The sequence below is a fragment of the Cotesia glomerata genome, linkage group LG5 (assembly GCF_020080835.1).
Source record: "Cotesia glomerata isolate CgM1 linkage group LG5, MPM_Cglom_v2.3, whole genome shotgun sequence".
NCBI lineage: Eukaryota > Metazoa > Arthropoda > Insecta > Hymenoptera > Braconidae > Cotesia > Cotesia glomerata.
In genome coordinates this window covers 12,158,325-12,181,175 of record NC_058162.1, presented here as the reverse complement: position 1 = coordinate 12,181,175, position 22,851 = coordinate 12,158,325, and the positions used below count along the sequence as shown (strand labels likewise).

The 22,851-nt window shown below is 37.2% G+C and overlaps 1 protein-coding gene across 1 annotated transcript in view; it reads right to left on the bottom strand.

Moving 5' to 3' along the window:
* The window catches only part of LOC123264729 (disintegrin and metalloproteinase domain-containing protein 10), a 259,035-nt gene that overhangs the window by 210,546 nt on the left and 25,638 nt on the right, over positions 1-22,851 (bottom strand). The window contains exon 3 of the mRNA XM_044728164.1: positions 20,718-20,912. Within this exon, the coding sequence (XP_044584099.1) occupies positions 20,718-20,912 (195 nt within the window). The remainder of the gene's footprint in view (positions 1-20,717; positions 20,913-22,851) is intronic.

Sequence of the window (22,851 nt, the reverse complement as noted above, 5' to 3'; positions counted from 1 at the left end):
ATAATTTAACTTATCTAAAAGTAATCAGGTTAATGCGTGTAATAAACTCGAATCTATTAGTAACATACATTTTAATGATATTGATACTGACGTAATTAGAGATGATAAAGAGAAACTTATTTTGATCTTAAAAGAATATACAGATTCATTTATTCAGGGGTTTCCAAGTACTTGTGTTAATACTGGGGTACTTAAAATACGTTTAGTTGACCCTAATGTAACTGTACAAGGGTGACCGTATTGTCTTAGTATTGAGGAAAGGCAGGTAGTAAAAGAAAGAGTAGATGAACTATTGAAAGCAAATGTTATAAGTACCAATCGTTCATCTTTTGCAAGCCCAATATTATTGGTTAAAAAGTAAGATGTTTTGGATCATCTATATGTTGATTATCATTCATTAAATGATAATACAATTAACGATAAATTTTTATTACGCCTTATTGCTGATCAGATAGCTCGAAATTCTAATGTAAAATATTTCACGTGCTGAGACATAGCTAGCAGATTCCACCAAGTCCCTGTTGAGACAGAATCGATTGAACAAACGGTGTTCGTAACGTCTGATAGAAAATATGAATATTTGACCATGTCATTTGGCTTAAAGAACGCACCGTCTATCTTTTAACGCGCTGTTGTAAGATCCCTCGGATAATTTGCGTATACATACGTCATTGTGTATATGGATGGTATTATGATTATAGCTTCAACTATCGAGGAAGCGTTAGACAGACTTCAAAAATTAGTTGTTATTTTAATTAAATCCGTATTCTCTGTTAATTTTTCGAAATACTCGTTTCTCAAAACCCACAGGTAACGAAACTCTTATACCCTCTGACCTCAGGTAGCAAAAGGAATATTGAATGGACTGAGGTACATGAAAATATCCGTCAGAAAGTAATCTCTGTATTGACTAGTGAGTCTGTACTATTGATCTTCAATCCGAACTTTCCTATAGAGTTGCATACAGATGCTAGCTCTGAAGGCTATGGGGTTATATTAATGCAAAAATTTAATGGTTCTAATAGAGTTATCGAGTATTATAGCAAAGCTACTAGTTCAGCTGAGTCGCGATATCATTCATATGAATAGAGACTCTAGTTGTATTTAACGGAGTAAAGTTTTCCGCTATTATTTGCATGGTCGACCGTTCGTAGTAATTACGGATTGTAATTCGTTAAAAGCCTCTCAGAAAAAGGCTGACCTAACATCAAGGGTTCACCGTTGGTGGGCTTTCTTACAGACTTTTAAATTTGATATTGTGTATAGAGAAGGTAAACGAATGGCTCACGCTGATTTCTTTTCGCGTAATCCTGTCACAGAACAATTGCGTAGTAATTCAAATAAAATTTTTCAGAAACGTATAAATTTGACGGAAATTTCCGATGATTGACTTCTCGTTGAGCAACGGCGTGACCCAGAAATTAGTAAGATAGTAATTGATTTAGAAAATGATGAGATTGCGTCCGATCTTGCTAAAACTTATGAAGTACGGTCAGGGTTACTCCACCGAAAAATCCAAAGGCGAGGTAAAACATTGTGTTTACCTATTGTTCCATGTGCTTTTAGGTGGTCGGTAATAAATCATGTGCACGAGTCAATTATGCACTTAGGATGGGAGAAAACACTTGACGAGGTTTGCAAGTATTATTAGTTTGAAGGAATTATGAAGTATGTTCGTAAATTCATTGATAACTGTTATACCTGTAAAGTTTCCAAGTCAAGCTCAAGGCAAAGTACAAGCAGAGCTTCATCCTATTCCTAAGACCAGCATCCCTTGACATACTGTGCACATGGATATTACAGGTAAATTAACGGGTAAAAACGATTTAAAAGAATACGTTATTATTTTGATAGATGCATTTACCAAATTTCTTTTATTATGTCATACTCGAAAAATAGATAGTTTCAATACTATTAAGTCTCTGAAAAATGCTATATCATTGTTTGGCCCACCGACCCGTATAACTGCAGATCAAGGTAGATGTTTCACAAGTAAAGAATTTCAAGAGTATTGCACCTCATAAAACTCAAAATTACATTTTGTAGCTACGGGTTCAAGTCAGGCTAATGGCCAGGTAGAATGCGTAATGAGTACCCTAAAAAGTATGTTTACTGCAGCCGAAACGAGTGGAAACTCTTGGCAAGCAGTTGTAAACGAAATTCAATTAGCAATTAATTTTACTACTAATCGAGTTACTAAAGCTAGTCCGTTAGAATTGCTAATTGGCAGAGTAGTTAGACCTTTTGGTATGATAGTTGATCAAGACGATAAAGAAATTGATATCTCTGACGTACGACAAAAAGCGATTGATAACATAGAAGTTAATGAAAAATATGATAAGTTTAGATTTGATAAGAATAAAGCAAAGATAGTTCCATTTAAAGTAGGACATTTGTATTAATTAAAAATGAAGAAAGACACCAAACAAAGCTTGATCCGAAGTTCAGAGGTCCATTCGTGGTGATCGAAATTCTCGACGGTAATTGTTATACCTTAAAGTCTTTAACGGGTGATAGAACATATAAATATTGTCATGAAAACTTAAGAAAAATGCCTGAATTCCATATTCCTATTGAATTGGATTTATTAGATGATCATGAAAGCGATGAGCATGAAGTTTCTCAGAAGTACTCGGAGACAGAGTCAGAAACCACCGGGAAAAGACTAGGCACTAATGGTAGTTGTTGAAAGTCGCATCACTTGCATCAGGCTGTAGATCACAATGGCAAATCAAGGTTGGTTTGGCCAGAGTATGATGGGCAGTAGATGATGTGGTGGCGATAAGAAAAGATTCTTCTTGAGGTCGCACCACTTGCTCCAAGCTGTAGGTCGTACAAGCAAATCTAGAGTGATTTGGCTAGGGTATGACAGGCCAGTTGGTGAAGTGGCGGGGACAAAAGAAATCTGTTGGCCACACTATCTGCGCCAGTTTGTAGTCGCAACTGCAAACTCAGGGTAGTTTGAATCAATTTTGTTTATCAAAATTGTCAGGGCGCGAAAGCCAGCTGGTGAGATGGCGGGGGCCAGAGATGAAGTTGTTGGCTGCACTATCTGCGCCAGTCTGTAGTCGCAACTGCAAACTCAGGGTAGTTTGAATCAATTTTGTTTATCAAAATTGTCAGTGCGCGAAGGCCAGCTGGTGAGATGGCGGGGGCCAGAGATGTTTTAAGCTGCACTACATGTGTCATACGTGGTTGACAATGTGGCGGGGGCTTGAGGTGTACATAGTTGGATTACTATGTGGGTACACAGTTTTGCTGTATGAAGTATACAGTTGCAGACCATTGTGAGTGCTAAGGGTCTATACCTGGGGTGGTAGTGAATATAGCTTGCATGTTATCGCTGGAATAGACAATCATAGAAATTTTGAAAAGGCATCCTTAAGAAAACTAATTTTATTTGATTTGATAATCGAAAGTTTTTGTCACTTGAATTAGCCTCTGAACAAAGAAAAGTTATATCTTCAAAAAAAAAAAAAAATATGACATGGCTTGTAATAAAATATTTAGATATGCACCCGAGGATGTGTGATCGTCAGGTTGGCCGTGTCGGAGGTAATATCGAGCTGGGTTTTCCTAGAGATAGGGAAATTCCCAATATTTTAGTTTGTCTGTTAGTTTTAAGCAAAATTGTAAAGCATAGAATATTTAATAATTATTTATAACTTAAGCCGATTATAATTTTTATGGTTATGGCAATGGGCTTGAGTCCGGAGTGACAATGGTCACCAAACGTAGCCGAGGTCACAGGATAGAAGTAAAAAGTATACAGTTAAAGATATCGACAGACAATGAGGGCTGTCGAAATATTTTTTTAAGAGAAAAAGTACTTAGGGTACTGAGACGAGTAGTTCTCGTTGAGCATTGATCAAGTAAAGACATCGAATATATCCTGCTGACCCCGGATTCGTTCTCAGTCTCATTCCCCAGCGCTTTTACCTTGTATATTAATTATATTTGGATAATTAATCGTAATATTGTTTATACAAGTTAGCGTACATTATATTTCAAAATTTAGATCAGTGTTATATTTTAATTATTCTAAATTAATAAATAATTGAATAAACGAATTCAATGGACTGTACTAACGCCCCTAATAATGCTTTTCCGACATATATATATATACTAGCTGTTACCCGCCCGCTCCGCTGAGCGCTTTATAGAATTGTATTTTTAGATCTAGATTTGAAATTTAATTGGAAGATTGTTTTGACTTGCACAGATTCCAAATTCCATCAAATTGGTCTGTATATTGTGTCCACATGATTATTCTAGCTAAAATTCATTGTAACTTTCAATGTGCAATCACTACAGCATTCCCGTGGCTTTCTTCCAAAAATGAATATTAATTGACACGAAGAAAAAAAATTTTAAATGAGCATTGTAAGTTTTAGTTAAAGTGATTGCAGGTCTCATAAGTGAAGTTGAAATCTGCCTAGCTTAAATTGTGACGAATTTCGCTGTTAATTAAAATTTCTTCCGTAACATCAATTATACATAGAAAATTATTTGTACTTGTTTTTTACGAATTTTCTTAAAATGAGTAGCCAAATTTTTTTTCTATATCTCATGTGTTTAGAAAATGCAGTGCTTTTAATCTGTTACATTTTCGCGATCCCGTAATAAGAACAATTCATCGGTTATGTGATCAGCAAAAAAAAATGTATGTAAAATTCTTAGTCGACTTTTTTGCCGCTGCCAAAGAGACGATTGTTGTAAGAAAATATCACTATTAAGAAAGAAAAATATTTAAATCCGTTGACCTTGGAGGCCATCCCGGTATTTGCCTGTTTCTCTTCAGATTCTATCAAATGTTATATTTGTAGGAACTGTATTTAAAGAATATGAATTTTTTGACAATTATCACTCCCGCACTTCTATGTGGGGGAGAAATTTCGTAAGATCCTATTCGAGATAATTTCTACATTATAAATAAAAGATTTCAACAAAACTTCGAGTCTATAAAAACTATCGATTGGAAATGAGAAATTTTCATTGTTAACGCCCCTACCATCCCTTTTGGGGTTAGAATTCGAGAAAATCCATTCTCAGCTGAACTTGACATCGTACACGAAGATTCCTACCAAATTTAGAATCTGCAGGAGTTACAGTTTGGAAATTAAAATTTTAGATTTTGACACCCACCCCCGCAATCCCTATCGGAAGTAGAATTTTTTGGGATCCGTTTTGAGATGATCTCATGACAAACAAAAGATTCCTACCTAATTTCAAGTTTGTAGAAGTTACAGTTTGGAAATGGAAATTTGAAATTCTAACACCCACCCCCGCAATCCCTGTCGGAAGTAGAATTTATTGAAATCCGTTTTGAGATGATCTCTACATGACAAATAAAAGATTCCTACCAAATTTACGCCTTTTAGAAGCTATGTGTTTAGCTGCTAAACTGATATATATACGAATTTATATAAGAGTTGTGCCTTCGGGCTTTGTCACTCTATTTCGAGTCTTTCCGCTCTAAATCGGGAGTAATCGGATTGCTCATGGCTGCTGCTCATGCGCACCTCGGGTAAGCGGGAGAGAAGCCGGCCAGCGTGGTCGGTCGTAGTCAGTTGTGCTTGGACATTTGTACTAGTACGATTACCCTTTATCAAAGATTCTCTAAAAACTACTATCAGATCTTCCATCTTCTTTAAACGCATTAAATATTAAATAAGTGAAAAAATTAATTAACTTCATTGATAAATTAACAAATAGGATCAATTAAAGTCGAGTCATTAGTCAGTGGGTTAATTTAAATAATAGATTAAATAATAATAGATTAGATTCAACTGGTGTGACGCCACGCGGCCGTTATACGCGCCATTGTTAACAAGAATTGCATCAGCCACGCGGCTTTAGTCAATGTTTTCCTCATACAATATCACATTAATTAACATTTGCATTTATTGATAAATTCACTTATAAGATCGATTTAATATCGACTTATTCAGCTAGTTCCCACACTAGCAAAATAAATCAATTAACTAGTTCCCACACTAGTAATATATTCATCAATTGGCTAGTATTGCACTAACAATCGATCTTAACTAGCTCCTACGCTAGCAAAACTTATTTCCTAATTCTTACATTAGTTATTTTCTATCAAGGCGGTTGAGCTCACCCCTATTGCGCACCACGCCGCAATTTTACACACATACGCACATACACGCATACACATTCTTACTTGTACACTTTTTCGAGGAGGTTTTTTCCTAGCACCACTAGGTTTTCCTCCTTTGGGGACAAATAAATCGAATTTATTCTGTTCCCCAAAAAATATTACGCATTTTTATTCATAAACCTAACCTCAAATTATTTATTTAAAATTAATTACGAGAAGTATCCTAATTGGGTAGTTTTCGACAAAACACTATGTTTTGGAAATTAAGATTTTTTTTTGTCAACACCCACCCCCGCAATCCTTATTGGGGGTGATTCGTCGTAAAATCCGCTCTTAGATTATTTCTACATCACATAGAAGATTCTTACCAAATTTGGAGTCTATAAGAGCTACAGCTCGGAAATTTAAAATTTTCATTATTAACACCCACCCCCGCAACCCCTTGTGGAGTAGGATATCGTTAAATTCGTTTATAAATTATTTTTACATCACTTACAAAAAATTCATACAAAATTAGGATTCTCTAGGAGCTATAGCTCGGAAATTTTAAATTTTTATTGTTAACGCCCACCCCCGCAATCCATATTGGGAGCAGATTGTCATAAAATCCGCTCTTAGATCATTTCTACATCACATATAGGAGATTCCTGCCAAATTTGGAGTCAATAGGAGCTATTGAAAATGGGAATTTTCCATTGTCAACGCCCCCGCAACCCCCCTTGTAGGTGGAATTTCGTAAAATCCGTTCTTAGCTGACCTTCACACGGCGAAAGAAATATTCCTACCAAATTTCAAGTCTCTACGCTTTATGGTTTCAGAGATATCGTGATGAGTCAATATATAGGTGGAAATCTCTTATATATATATATATAGATACATATATTATATATATATATAACATACTAGCTGATACCCGCCCGCATCGCTGGGCATACAATAAAATTTTATTGTGTAACCTAGACGAAAAATATAAACAAAATGATTAATTTCATCAATCTCAACGGAATTATATCGCTTTTTATCTATAAAATGATTGTTTTTACAGCTTTGAATTTGTTCATAAATTACACAAATAAATATGTTATTATTCTTTTGTCTGAACGCCAACTTCAATAACGTTATCAAGATTGTTAATTCAGATTATTATTCCTTATCTCAGCGCCATTTAAAAAAAAAATATAAATATCAGTAATCAAGATTATGAAATAAATCACATATTAATTGAGAATATAAACAACAATGTTATTACAGTCGACGCTCTCTGTATTTGAATCGCCCGTACAGGACCATCCTCTGTATTTGACTCGTCCTTTTGTCCTCACCACACCAACTCTCAAGTTTCGTCCGCGCAGGCCTGCGCGGTTTCATGCGCAGTATTCTTAAAATATACGTCAACAATCGTCCGTACCTAACCTCACTTTTTGTGTGTAAAATAAATGTTATTAATTATTTGTGATACTAAAATATAAAATTTAAAATGTCTAGTGATTCAGAAAATTTAAAGGTAAGTCAAAGTATTCAAAATTTAGTAATAGCTATAAATAAGTTCATTTGATTAACAACACCTTAATTTTTATGACATTGAAGTTGACAGACATTAAAAATTTTTTTAGAATTTTATGGCAATTAAATTATGAAAACAATTTAATTAAAAAATTCCAAATGTAAAAATTAATAAAAATTACAATTGAAAATTTATAGAAGCATTTTTTAATTATAATTGATTATAAAAATAATTTAATTAAAAAATTCCAAATGTAAAAATTAATAAAAATTACAATTGAAAATTTTAAGAAGCATTTTTTAATTATAATTGATTTACTATAAAAATTTTTAAAATTGACTGCTAACTTCGGTATCATTACTTTTTACTGTCCTTCAATGTTGGATTCATTTTAGATTTTTAATTAATCTGAAGATTGAAAATTCATAAAAAAAATTAAATATATTATTTTTATTACTTAATATCTAATCTAAACATTTTTTATTTACAGAAAAAAAGAAATATTTTGTCCATAGAGCCAAAAAGCTAATCAAGAGTTAGTCAGATTTGTGATTCACAAATAAAAAAAAAAAAATTATATCGTAAGTTGAAAATTAGAAAAAAATTATTTTTTTAAATAATTTATCTATGTGGATTAATAATCTAGATTACAAATTTAGAAAATATATGTTGTAATTTGAAATTTGTCTTGAATTTAACATTACTGTATTTATTCTTTATAATTTTAAAAATACTTAATGAATAGAATGTGATTTTATGTTATGTAAGAGAAAACCTTACAGTATTTTTAATATATTAAATACTTTTTATTCAAATTAAAATAATAATTGCAATAATAATAATGATAATAAATAAAGAAAATGATATTTGATATTTTTTGTAAGTTATTACTAAATAATCATGTATTTGTAAAGTACTTTGTAACTTTTGAAGTTTGAATATTCCCGCCGTTGCATTTAAATATACCCGCCACTGTATTTTTTTTTGATTGGTTGGACAACAAATCATAGTGGGAGACAGGATCGTCAAGTACAGAGAGCGAATCGCGTCAAGTACAGAGAGCGGTCAAATATAGAGGGGTCCAATACAGAGAGCGTCGACTGTATATTAATTTGACTGAAAATTAACATCGATAAGTTAATGAATAAATTTATTTCTGCTTATAAATTTAAAAGTGAATATTTTTAATCTTTGTTATCAAGAAATTCATTACAAATTAAGTGGTATAAAAAATATATTTATTATTATTAATTTTATTAAGAATTAACGCAAATCGACCGTTTTTTTATAATAATTTAACGATATCGTCGTGAAATTTTAGAGAAGATACATCAGACACAATTTACCATTTTAATCATTAAAATCAGTATAATCATTTAACAAAATCAACTTAATAATATTTATGTTATATTTGGCTATGTTATGATATAATGGAGTTAGTTCATCCTTCATGATCATTCCAATACATATGAGCTATTTCAGTTATTAATGATTTAGCTATTATTTCTTAAAAAGTGTATGATTCCTACAGTGTATGATTATTAATTCCTACTGTCCCAACAATCAATCGATAAAATTTGAAATCAATATGTATTTGCCTAACATTGTACAGAATAATACTGTTGAATTATTGTATAGAATATTAGTATTTAGTAACTTTCTACTTTTATTCTAATAATTTCTCTGAATTTAGTTGACAACCGAATTTGTTATTACAATTTATTTATTTTGACAGTTATTATAGCAACGGTAACCATAGCAACGGTAACCATGACAACGGTAACCACGATAACGGTAACGATGGCAACAGTAACCATGGCAATGGTAACCATTTCAACGGTAACCATGGCAACGGTTGATTAGCGTGGGTGGTTGCGGGGGTGGATGAGTTCTATAATTGATGGATGCCACTTGATGGTTTCTTAGATTGGCGAATCAAAATGACATTTTCTAAAAAAAAAAAAGAAAGAGAGATATAGGGAAGGGGGAAGAAGGCACGGGAGGGGTGGGGAAGAATGAGAGGGATTTATATAGATAAATATATGAAAAATTGATGTGGGTACTCAAATGAAAGCTCTTGATGAGTGTAACTCCAGGATGAGCTTATATCGTAAAAAATATCATCAGTAGACAAAATACGACGTAATTTCTTAATTATTGAAATTTTCTAAGATATAAGCTCATCCCGATGTTACACTCAAGAGCTTTCATTTGAGTACCCACATGCATTTTTGATATATTTTTCATATATACATATATATAACATATATATAAATATGAAAAATTGATGTGGGTACTCAAATGAAAGCTCTTGATGAGTGTAATGTCGGAGTGAGCATATATATTCAAGAATATCAATATTTAAGTAAGTACAGTGCAATTTAACAAAAGTTGATATGTAATTAAGCGAATTTTATTAATTTATAGTTGACAATTCTCGGCGGTCACATAGTGACTGCAGGTTGCTAGTGTTTTATATTTTTCAACAACGATGTCTACCGAACTAATTAACCGATTTCGGCGTTCTTCATAGCAATAGACGCCGATAATCAAAAGCTATAAATTAAGTTACGACTACAACAACAATCCGACATTAATTGAATAAATTATTTCAATAAAATACTTTTTTTGAATTATTTCAAAAATTTTTTCGAAGTGCAAAGATGAAGAGGATAGATGCTCTGGTACATCTGGAGAAGCTAGTCAGTGGACTACATGACTTTCTCCAAACCAAGCAAAATGTCCACAAGAAGATCAAGTCGAAGTCGACGAACATCTGCAGTGCCCTGAGGAGTTTCAAAAAACTGAACAAAAAATGGCAGGAGATCCAACAGCAACACGGTAATGTCGTGATGAAGACGAGTGCGACAGCGGTTTCACCTACAAAAGCCGACACGTTTGTCGAAGAGATGGACACAGGTGGCGACGGTGATGTCGAGTCAGTCATCGAAGACAGAGATGAAACTGGAACTTATATCAGGCCTGGGAAAAGGAAGGAGCGAAATTCCCCAGACGCAATGGCCAGCTGTACTAAGAAGAAGAAGGACTTTAAACCAAGTCCTCCGAAAAACGTGGTGACACAGAACGTCGGAAAAAAGGAGGTGAATGAGTGGCAAAAAGTCCAGTCAAAGAAGGCGAAGAGAGAGCAAGCAAAAGAAAAGCTCCAGAAACAACCGCTGAATGAGCCCCGACTGGAGCCTAAGCTGAAAAAATCGCGCAAATGGATCAGGCCGGACGCACTGATCATTTGCCCAGCTGAGACGCCAAAGTACGCTGAGATTTTGCGTCGAATAAAGACGGACGTCCCTGATGATGAACAGGTCCGGACTACGGTGAATAAGATCCACAAAACCAGGACCGAGAACATGCTGATTACGCTGTTGAGGAAGAGCACCGACAAAGGCCAAGCCTTACAGAAGACTATTGCGGGCATCCTCAAAGAAGATGCCAAAGTAATTTGCAAAAGACCACAGGAAGACATCGAGATCCGAGACCTGGACGACACCAAAACAAAGGAAGACATTCAGGCTGCCTTGCAAACGGTAACCGGAGAGCTCTGCGAGATATCACCAAAGGCAATTAAGATTCGTAAGGCTTACAGAGGTACTCAGATGGCTGTTGTGACACTATCGGCAACTGCAGCGCGGAAGATACTGGAAGGAAGCGGTAAAATCCGGATCGGTTGGGTCAACTGCCGAATTAGATAGAGCCACCAGGAGACCAATCCAATGCTTCAAATGCTGGCACTTCGGGCACTATGGATCCGAGTGCAAAAGCAAGGCGGATCGGTCTAAGCTATGCATCAGGTGCGGACAAGAGGGACACAAGATTGCTGAATCCAAAAATACAGCAAAATGTGTACTATACGCGGATCAAAGCACAGAGACGCTGCCCATCGTGCCGGTACATACAGGTGTCCAGTATTCAAAGAGGCACTTCAGAAGATGACAAGCAAAAGAACATGAAGATATTGCAGCTGAACCTAAACCATTGCGAAGCTGCACATGATTTGCTTATGCAGACAGCAAGAGAACTAGAGTTAGATTTAGTAATGATAACAGAGCCATACAGACATCTGAGTAGCCAACCTTGGGAATCCGAAAGTACCACCAAAGCTGTCATCTAGTCCTGTGGTAGGCATCCTTTCCAGATTGAAGTGAACAGTGGTAGCACTGGCTTCGTAGCAGCATCAGTTAACGGCATCCGTTTTTATAGCTGCTATGCACCACCTAACCTCTCCATTGACGCTTTTACTGACTTCCTGGATCGACTGACCGAGGACGCAAAGCAGCATTACCCAGTAGCAATAGCTGGGGACTTGAACTCCTGGGCGGTGGACTGGGACAGCAAGCAGACTAATGCGCGAGATAAAGCATTACTTGAGGCCTTTGCTTCGCTAGATGTAGTTCTACTGAACAATGGTGACACGCCAACGTACACCAAAGGTGATGCGACTTCCATCGTAGATCTCACTTTCGTTAGCAGCAACCTCATCAGAGGGAACTACTACTGGAAAGTGATGGATATCTACACGGCAAGTGACCACAATGCGATTCTCTGGGAAATATCACACGACCAGAATACGAGAAAACCGAATATGCAATCTAATACCGTTGGGTGGAAAGTGAAGTCCTTTGACCCAGGTGCACTGGAAATAGCTTTGAATAGTGATCCGATCACCGTTGAAGACGCAGAAGGAAGGAGCACAAAACTGATGAAGAGAATTGCACAGGCTTGCGACGCCTGTATGCTACGTAAGCGTTGCCTAAATCAAAGACCTCCAGTACACTGTTGGAACGACCATATCAGCGTCCTTCGTAAAGAGTGTCTTAAAAGAAAAAGACTATCGTCGACCTAACTCGGCGGAGCTGGTCGCAGAGTACAAAAAAGCCCGTGGAGAACTGAACAAGGCCATCAAAGATAGCAAAAAATGTTGCTGGAAAAAACTCGTCGAAGAGGTAGTAAAAGATCCATGGGGCAGACCGTATAAGGTGGTCATGACCCACCTAAAAAACCAGCCAATGCCGTCACCTACGTGTCCGCAGCTTCTAGAGAGGATCGTCTCCACGCTGTTTCCACGACAACGAGAGTTTACCTATCCATGTGAGCAGCTTAACCCTGAAGATATTCCAGCAATCACTCTGGATGAACTGATGGAGGCATGTAATCGTGTAGGGAATAATAAGGCGCCGGGATTGGATGGAATTCCAAACATTGCTTTAAAAACATCTATTAAAGCAGCGCCGGCATTATTCATAGATAGCTACAATGCGTGTCTCAAGAAAGGAGTCTTTCCTGAAAGGTGGAAGCGGCAAAGACTTGTACTGCTCCCGAAAGGAAAGAAGCCACCTGACGAACCATCATCTTACCGTCCACTCTGCATGTTAGACACGGCGGATAAGATATATTCCGGAAAGGACGATCAACTCTCGATGCAATCAACCTGGTTGTCAATACAGCTAAGGATGCAATTGCTGGAACTAAATGGAGGCGTGGTACGAAAAAGTATTGTTTGGTGGCTGCCCTGGACATCAAGAATTCCTTCAATTCCGCTAACTAGGACTGCATTATGCGGGCCCTAGAAGACAAAGAAGTACCAGAATACATGCGTAGAATGATAGCAAACTACTTCACAAACCGAGTTCTCAAATACGACACAAAAAGTGATCTAAAGAAGTACGAAATAACCGGAGGAGTACCACAGGGCTCAGTTTTGGGTCCTTTGTTATGGAACATCATGTATGATGGCCTTCTGAGAATCGCGTTGCCATCAGAGGTCAAGCTTGTTGCATATGCCGATGATGTAGCCGTGGTGATTGTCACGAAATAACTGGAAGAATATGCCTGACTCAATTTCAAGCAGCAGGTGGAACACGTCAGTGCCAAAGCGTCAGTAGTGAGAGGTAGCCTAGCGCGACTGATGCCCAACGTTGGTGGGCCAAAGCAGAGCAGAAGACTACTGTTATCATCTGTAGTCACATCGGTCCTCACATATAGAATATCCATTTGGGCCGACACTCTCGAAGCGCAAGAATCATGGAGAAAGGCTGGACCAATATGCCGACTGAGTGTCTTAAGAGTAGCCAGCGCCTTCCGCACAGTATCCGAGGAAGCAGTGTGCGTTATTTCCGGAACTCTGCCTCTCAGAGTCCTAGCTGAGGAAAGACGGCAGCTTTACTATCGAAAGAGGACAACTACACTGAGCGCTGAAGAGCTCAGAGCGGAAGAACGGCAAAACAGCATACGCCGATGGCAGCTCCAATGGGTTGCTGCAGAAAAAGGAAGATGAACGCATCGTCTTATACCAAAGATCGACGTTTGGCTGAACCTAAACTACGGCGAGGTCAACTACTACCTTACGCAGATGTTGTCAGGACATGGCTGCTTCCGAGCCTATCTTCATCGCTTTAAGCACGATGATTCTCCAGAGTGCCCGTCCTGCCCAAGTGTCGCTGAAGACGTGGAACATATGTTCTCGTTTTAATCCACAGCGCGAGGAACTAGAGAAGATCCTGAACAAGAGTATCCAACCAGAGACAATAGTAGAAGCAATGCTGTCCTCAGAAGCTGCCTGGAATGCCACAAGCACCTTTGCCACAGAAGTGCTTACAGAGCTGCGTTCCATCGAGAGAAAAAGAACAAAAGACAGAATCTAGAAGGAAGGTAGAAATGACACCTTAGCCACCAGAAGGAAGAGCGGCAGCTAAATCTTTCCCCTGCGAAGTAATACCTTAAAGTCGTACCGTAGGGGATTAGAAGAAAGAAGAGAAAAGGTTTGGGGTTTAGTGAGTAGGGGCGTTAGCGTCGAGTTTTAGTATGACGCTGCGTCGAGTCTTCACATATCCAGGCGAAACAGCTATGCCTCGAATCCGAAAAAAGGATTCTCCCCCCTAAAAAAAAAAAAAAAAACACACACACATATGTACATGTCGGAGATAATATCGAGCTAGGTTTTCCTAGAGATAGGGAAATTCCCAATATTTTAGTTTGTCTGTTAGTTTTAAGCAAAATTGTAACGCATAGAATATTTAATAATTATTTATGACTTAAGCCGATTATAATTTTATGGTTATGGCGATGGGCTTGAGTCCGTAGTGACAATGGTCACCAAACGTAGCCGAGGTCACAGGATAGAAGTAAAAAATATACAGTTAAAGATATCGACAGACAATGAGGGCTGTCGAAATATTTTTGAGAGAAGTACTTGGGGTACTTAGACGAGCAGTTCTCGTTGAGCATTGATCAAGTAAATACATCGAATATATCCTGCTGACCCCGGATTCGTTCTCGGTCTTATTCCCCAGCGATTTTACCTTGTATATTAATTAAATTTGGATAATTAATCGTAGTATTGTTTATACAAGTTAGCGTACATTACATTTCAAAATTTAGATCAGTGTTATGGTTTAATTATTCTAAATTAATAAATAATGGAAAAAACGAATCCAATGGACTGTACTAACGCCCCTAATAATGCTTTTCCGCCATACATATATACATACATACATAGTGACAACATCGCGTGGATACTCAGGGAAGCTTCCTATGACCTTAAAACGTCGAGATCTGATGACAACTCGATTTTTGCAAAACGGGGTGAAAACAATAACTTCCCGATTTTTGAAAATCTTCGATTTTTTAGCGGGAAGTTGAAAAAGTTGTTTTTTTTTTTTTCATTTTTTCAAAATATCTCCGAATTGGCTGAACCGATCGACCTCAAAAACGAATCAGCTCTTAACCTTGAAAACTCGCATCGATCGCCACAAGTTCGTCAGAATCGGTTGATGCGTCCGTGAGATATCGTTGTCGAGAAAAATCGAAAAAAGTGTTTTTTTTTGTACTAACTCCGAAATGTTTCATCAGATCAATTTTTTTTGTTCTAAATTTTTTATAGAGCTCAAAAAAACTACGTCGATCGCCGCCGACCGCGTGAAAATCGGTTGATTCAGTCAAAAGTTATTGCAGTTTGAAAATTTCAAAAATCGTGTTTCATCGAACTTTGATAAGACTTTTGAGCTCGGAGAGCTCAAAAACGTAATGTGCAATTTTGAGCACTTAAGTATGGAATTAGCGTGAAGTTGCAGGGATGGCTTTTAGGGTCAACCGTATTCCTGATTTTTTTAACATTATAAGATTACTTATTACTCAACAATCGATCCGACGAAAAATACCTAAGTTATGTGAAAAAAAAACTTTCCTTGAAAAGATGATATCGCTTGATCGAAGGAAACATAGGAAACAAAAAAACACAAATTTTTAAGTCAGTTAAAAAAAAAAAAAAAAAAAAAAAAAAAACGTATTTTTCGAAATTTCTCAACAACGATATCTTGCAAACAAATAAAGAGATTTTGATATATCAAATTGAATTCGATGTCATTTTTTATCAATGAAATTGATCGATAAACCAGCTAAAAAGTTATTTTGAAAAAAATTCAAAGATCATTCGTTTCAATCTTTTGGAGTTTGACAAAATCTATTGCGCCAAATCAGTTCAAATTTTTAGAGAATCTTATTTTAGTGAAACCCTTTCGAATGCCGTACATCACAATTCGATCGGTCAAACCATTCAATAAACACACACACACACACACACACACACACACACACACACACACACACACACACACACACACACACCTTGGAGGAAAATCCATACTTTTACCGAGCGCGTCCCCAGGTGGTGTATCAGGGAATGTCCGACATGGTTTTAGGACCGGCGGATAGAATCGAAATAGAATAGTTTCCGCGGACCAAATATGGAAGCGACTAGCATGGATATGACACCAACAAAGTCGACAACGTCTACGGTGCAGGGAAGGGATACCCCAGTACCGGTGACCGAGGGTTTGCAAACGGGCCAGAAATCGTCGTCATCTAGCGACCGTTTGGACAGCAGGCTGGACCCCATGAATCTGCTGTTTAGTAATGCTACAGGGAATACGAAAACAGCCCTAATGGAAATGGAGGGACAGTCGAGCAACGCTCTTCCAAAGAGTGGAAGACTTCTCGCTCCTGTCACTGCTGATACTCATCGTGAGAGAATCAGCTCCGTACTGACCACCATCGGCCATCAAATACCAATAGAGATACTCGGTATCAAAATCGACAATCTAGCAGATTTCATAAGAGATGAGAAAAACCTCCACCATGAAATCCGTAAAATGGTTGGGTCCATTGCTACGGCATATCGGTTGGCCAACAAAAAAGAAGCACCAAATTCTGCGGTGTCAACCACACAAACATCTCCATGGATGAAGACAAAACCACAGCCACTTTTGGTCACTCCTGACAAACCATGACGGCAAGGTAAGGACAGCAACAGGAAGAGGCAGCTGTCCACGCCCAGCCCTTCTTCAGCAATCGACACGCTAGCACAGCAAAAGACAGCCCGGGAGGACACCTGCATCAAAGTAGCTCTAATTACAACCACAGCCACCAAAAACCGAAAAAGAGAAAGCTAAGAAATTTCTGCAGGAAAAATCACTGCAGGAAAAATTCGAAAAGCGAAGATGGAATGCCAGTAAGCTCGACCCAGAAGCCCTGAGAGCATCCGACTCGAAAAGCGGGGAAACTCGTAAACACCAACCGTTTTCCAAAACTAGCAGCGAAACGGAAAGGTTAGCGCAGCAAACGATGAAAGCCATCACCATTTCATGTGACGCTTTAATGCCGTACCAAAAATGCCGAGGCACGCATAGACCGGTACATTGGTAGACACTGGAAATCGCAGCTCTCCGGAAAAAATGTTTGCAATTTAGACGGCGAGCAATTAAGGCCGCAAGACGCACTTCAGTGCAAACCACATGTTTTAACGAGTAAAAAGAGGCCAAAAAAGAACTAAACCGCACAATCAAGAAAAGCAAAGCAATACTGTGGAAGTAAATCTACAATGACCTAAACCAAGGTGTCTGGGAAAAAGCCTATCAGATTGTATTAAAAAAACTGGAAAAGCGTGCACCAGAGGCATCTAAATCTCCAGACAAAATGAACACCATTGTAGTGGAACTATTTTTCAAGCACCAGCCACGAGAGAAACGGCACTATACCCGCAACGGAGCCACACCTTTTTCGTTTGAAGAGCTGCAAGATGCAGCCAGGTTCTTAAAACCAGGGAAGGCATTGGGCCCTGACGGCATACCAACGTCAGTGATTAAGATTATAGTCCAGGCATTTCCGAATCTATTGTTAAACACATACAATGCATGCCTTGCAACTAGCACTTTTTCTACCAACTGGAGGAGACAGAGACTGGTCCTTTTGGATAAAGAAAAAGAAGCCCCTTTCACACCGCCATCGTACAGGCCGCTATGCATGTTAGACATTGTTGGGAAGCTCCTCGAGAAACTTAGGGGCCATTCATTAATTACGTAAGGACAATTTTGGTGACTTTTGACCCCCCCTGCCCCCATGTAAGTATACGTAAGATTTCTTGAACACCCCCCCCCTCTCCTTTCTTACGTAAGATTCTATCTTGATCCTCTAAATGATAACCTGTTATGTTAGGAAAGGATTAGTTTCACTAAAACTAACAGGTCAACGTGGATTCATCATTTTCATTTTTTTAAAAGTAATAATGTTTTTTAACAAAAAATTGTAATAAAAAAAAAGCCTTTGTCCACTAACGAGATTTATCCATGTACTAACGAAATATGTTCGATTCTTTGATTTAAGATGAACCAATAATGAGTTATGCTGTCCACGGCAAGAGCATTTTTTTTGAGTCGTCAAGGGAGATGAGGTACCATCGGCTGAGTTTTCGGAATTTTTAAATAAAAATGTCACAAAATACTGTCCAAATATTTATCTTTGATATGCTGAATTGTTTAAATAAAATATATGATTGTGTATAGTAAAAAAAAAATAGTAAAATTATATATATATATATATATATATATATATATATATATATATATATATATATAAAATAGTAAAATTTATAAATAAAAATCTTCATTTTAAGCATTCTCAATTGAATGATGCAGCAAGCAAACTTATGTCTGATGGTAATGCGGTAGTTGACTGGGCGAAGGAAGTCGGTCTTGAAGTAAATTTTCATAAAACTAAAGTTATGATATTAGGGAGTAATAAAAAACTAAAAATCTGAACTGGGATTTGCCTTAAATCATCATTGACGGTAATATTATACCTTATGTAAACTCAACCAAACATTTGGGCACACACCTAACTGATAATCTCTCTTGGGATATCCATGTGGCTCACATTACTCGTAAGGTCTATGGTACATTAAACTGTCTAAAACACAGAAGAAACATACTCTCTACTTCAACGCGTAAACTACTAGTCATGACTACCATAATTCCAATTGTTGAATACTGTTCCATAGTTTTGATTGACTTATCCAAAAGGGTAAACGACAAACATCAACGTCTTATAAACAACACCATCAGATTCATCTTTAATTTAAGACGAGATGAGCATATCACTCCCTACAAGCATTCATTAAACTCGCTCACGGTTAAATCGAAACGAATGTACTCGTTAGCGTGCTTCATCTACAAACTTCTAAAATCAGGTAAACCAAAGTTCCTTAGAAGTCTCTTCGTTGAAGAATCCACAGATATTAGAAGATCGGAAGGAATTGCTGCTAAACAAATCAATGTGTCTTTCAAAATGCCTAACTTGCTTAAGCATTGCTAAATGCTCAACTACTAGTTTTGAACATTCCTTCGTATTTTCTGCGATCCGAATTCGGAGGAAATTACCATTTGAAGTCACAAATTCACTTTGCTTAAATTCTTTTAAAACTAGTACTTTTGAATTCTTCATGAAACGTGAACGAGATAATGAATCGTAATTTTTAAACTTTTAAAGGAGACAATGAATCCTAATTTTAAAACCTTTGATATTCATTTACACATTTCTGTTACATGAGTTTATCATTCTAGATCATCTCAGATTATCATCTTCTATAATTTGTATAATTTGTAACGCTGAGTTTAACTCTTAAATTTTTAATGCTCAATTTCTATACTCAAATTTATTTTTTTTCTTGTATTTGTCATAATTAAAGAAAAACGATCAATTCTTAATATCTAATATTTTTGAAATATTATATCTTCATTAGTCATACGTGTACTTTTATTGTAACTCTTTTTATATACTTTTGCCATCTGGCTATACTGCCTTGGCATTGAAATTAAATAATAAATAAATAAATAAAAATACTCTTTTTTTGAACCTCTGAAACCCACCTAACCCCTTAAGAAAATGTAAGTTATATGTATACATCTACCAGCTACACTGCCTGAAACTTAACATAAAACTTTGAACGCGTATTTCTCGAAACTACTTTTTCGATGCGGTTGACATAATATCTCAAGTTCCAGTCGGCTGATTTACTTAAAATTTGGCATTAATATTCTTTATGTAGTCCTCTGTCGTATAAACCAATAAAAACTACAGATTTTTCAATTTTAATATTTTAAAAAAATTCGAAAAAACTCGAAAATTAGTGGGAAAATCGACCTCAATTTTTGAGTAACCACCATTTTGCGAAAAAAAAATTTTTTTTCACTTTTTCTGGTTCATCCGATACTGACATTTATACTGATCGAAAATTATCCATGATTTTATTTTACAGATGACCAGGAGGGTAAATATCATGACGACCGGGACACAGCTGTTTTTTCTCCTCCTCTACTTCAACGACGCATAACTTGCTAAACTTTTAATATTTTTTTTTTAATTTTTGTATGTACTCGTGAAATATGAATAAATAAACCATAAAAAAATGGATGGTAAAAATATCAAATGTTTTTTTTTATAAATCCTCAAAAAACGCTCAAAATTGAGGCTTCTAGACTAGAATACCCCTTTATAAAGACGATAATGAATTGACTTGGAAAAAAAAATTCAAATGTTCTGTGTTTTTTAAATTAAATTCATAACGGTCCTATACTACTTCGATGAATTTTTGGTGTATCTTCTCTTAAAAATATTATATTGATGACTTCGACAATCAATATTACAAAACGGTAAAAATTTGTTGATTCAATTACTCAGTTTCCCAATATCTGAGATATGTAAATTTAACCATTAAAGGACAGATCTAAAGTTAATATCATAATTTACCATTCCGTATGTTAGCATAAGGATCAATGACATCATTTTCATGGTACATAACTGAGTGTAAGGATTCATTTATAGCATGATGGGGAAAATAGTAATGAGCTCGTTCAATATACCAGGCTCCTGAATGAGGTGAAACAATTTTTCCATGAAAAACGCCATCACTGATGCTACCAAAAACGTAACTGTTAGATTCACCTGCAAAAACAGAAAATTTTATCATTAGTACGAGGAGTAATATTACATCATCCTAATTAAAAAGTAATTAAAAAGTTGCCCAACTTCATGCAAATAAACTTTGTAATCGAGCCAAGAAACGACAGAAATTTAGTCTTTTCATCAAAACAAAATTATGAAAACGGTTAACAGTTTTCCGAATTCTATAATTAAATTTGAAACACAAATCGATCAGACATAAAATTCCGAAGTATTTAAAAAATCACTTTTCTTCTATTTTTTCGTCAAGGATAACTCACAAACAAATCAACCAATTTTGGCCAGCCTGACGGCGTTCGAACTGAGTTTTTGATGTGAAGAGCTGATTTTTTAAATTGATCGATAAAGCCGTTTAAAATTTATTTTAAAAAAACCACATTTTAAAAAATGTTTTTCATAGTTATTTTGAGATTTCTCAAAATCTACAAGTCAAAATCGATCCAAGTAGTATTGAAAATCTAAGTTCGGTCAAGTCCTTACGAATGGCGCCAACCGCGATAAAATCGTTCAAGCCGTTCACACACACACACACATGTGCGTAATTTCTGGAACTCTACCTCTCAGAGTCCTAGCTGAAGAAAGAAGGAAACTTTACCAACGAAAGAGGTCAACAACACTGAGCGCAGAAGAACTCAGAACGGAACAAAGACAGCACAGCATCGCACGATGGCAATCTCAGTGGGATGCCGCAGAGAAGGGTAGATGGACGCATCGTCTCATACCAAAGATCGACATTTGGCTGAACCGGAAACACGGAGAGGTCAACTACTACCTAACGCAGATGTTGTCAGGACATGGCTGTTTTCGGGCTTATCTTCACCGCTTTAGGCATGACGATTCTCCGGAGTGCCCGTCCTGCCCTGGAGTCACTGAAGATGCGGAGCACGTTTTTTCCGAGTGCTCGCGTTTTAATCCACAACGTGAGGAGCTGGAGAGGATCTTGAAGAGGAGAAGTCAACCAGAGTCAGTCGTAGAAGCAATGCTGTCTTCAGAAGCTGCCTGGAATGCAACGAACACTTTTGCCACAGAAGTGCTTACAGAGCTGCGTTCCATCGAGAGAAAAAGAGCAAAAGACAGAATCTAGAAGGAAGAAATAACATCTTAGCCACCAGAAGGAAGAGCGGCATCTAATTCATGCCCCCGCGAAGCAATTCCTTACGGCGGTACCATGGGGGATCAGAGGATAGAAGAGAAAGGGGTTTAGGGTTTAGTGGGTAGGGGCGTTAGCGTCGAGTTTTTAGTATGACGCTGCGTCGAGTCGCCACATATCCAGGCCAAACAACTATGCCTAGAATCCGTAAAAATGATTCCCCCCCCTAAAAGGGAAAAAACACACACACACACACACACACACACACACACACACACACACACACATACACACACATACACACACACACACACACACACACACACACAGCCCAGGTGTCGCTGAAGACGTGGAGCACGTGATCTTTGCATGTCCTCGTTTTAACCAACAGCGCGATGAATTAGAGAAGATTCTAAAAAAGAGAATTCAACCGGAGACAATAGTAGAAGAAATGCTGTCATCAGAAGCTGTCTGGAACGCCACGAGCACCTTTGCCACTGAAGTGCTTACAGAGTTGCGGTCCATCGAGAGAAAAAGAGCAGAAAACAGAAACTAGAAGGGAGATAGAAATAAAAAACATCTTAGCCACCAGAAGGAAGAGCGGCAGCTAATTCCTCCCCCCGCGAAGAAATGCCTTACGGCGGTACCATGGGGATCAGAGGATAGAAGAGAAGGGTTTAGGGTTTAGTGGGTAGGGGCGTTAGTGTCGAGTTAGTATGACGCTGCGTCGAGTCGCCACATATCCAGGCCAAACAGCTATGCCTAGAATCCGTAAAAAGGATTCCCCCCCCTACAAAAAAAAACACACACACACACACACACACACACACA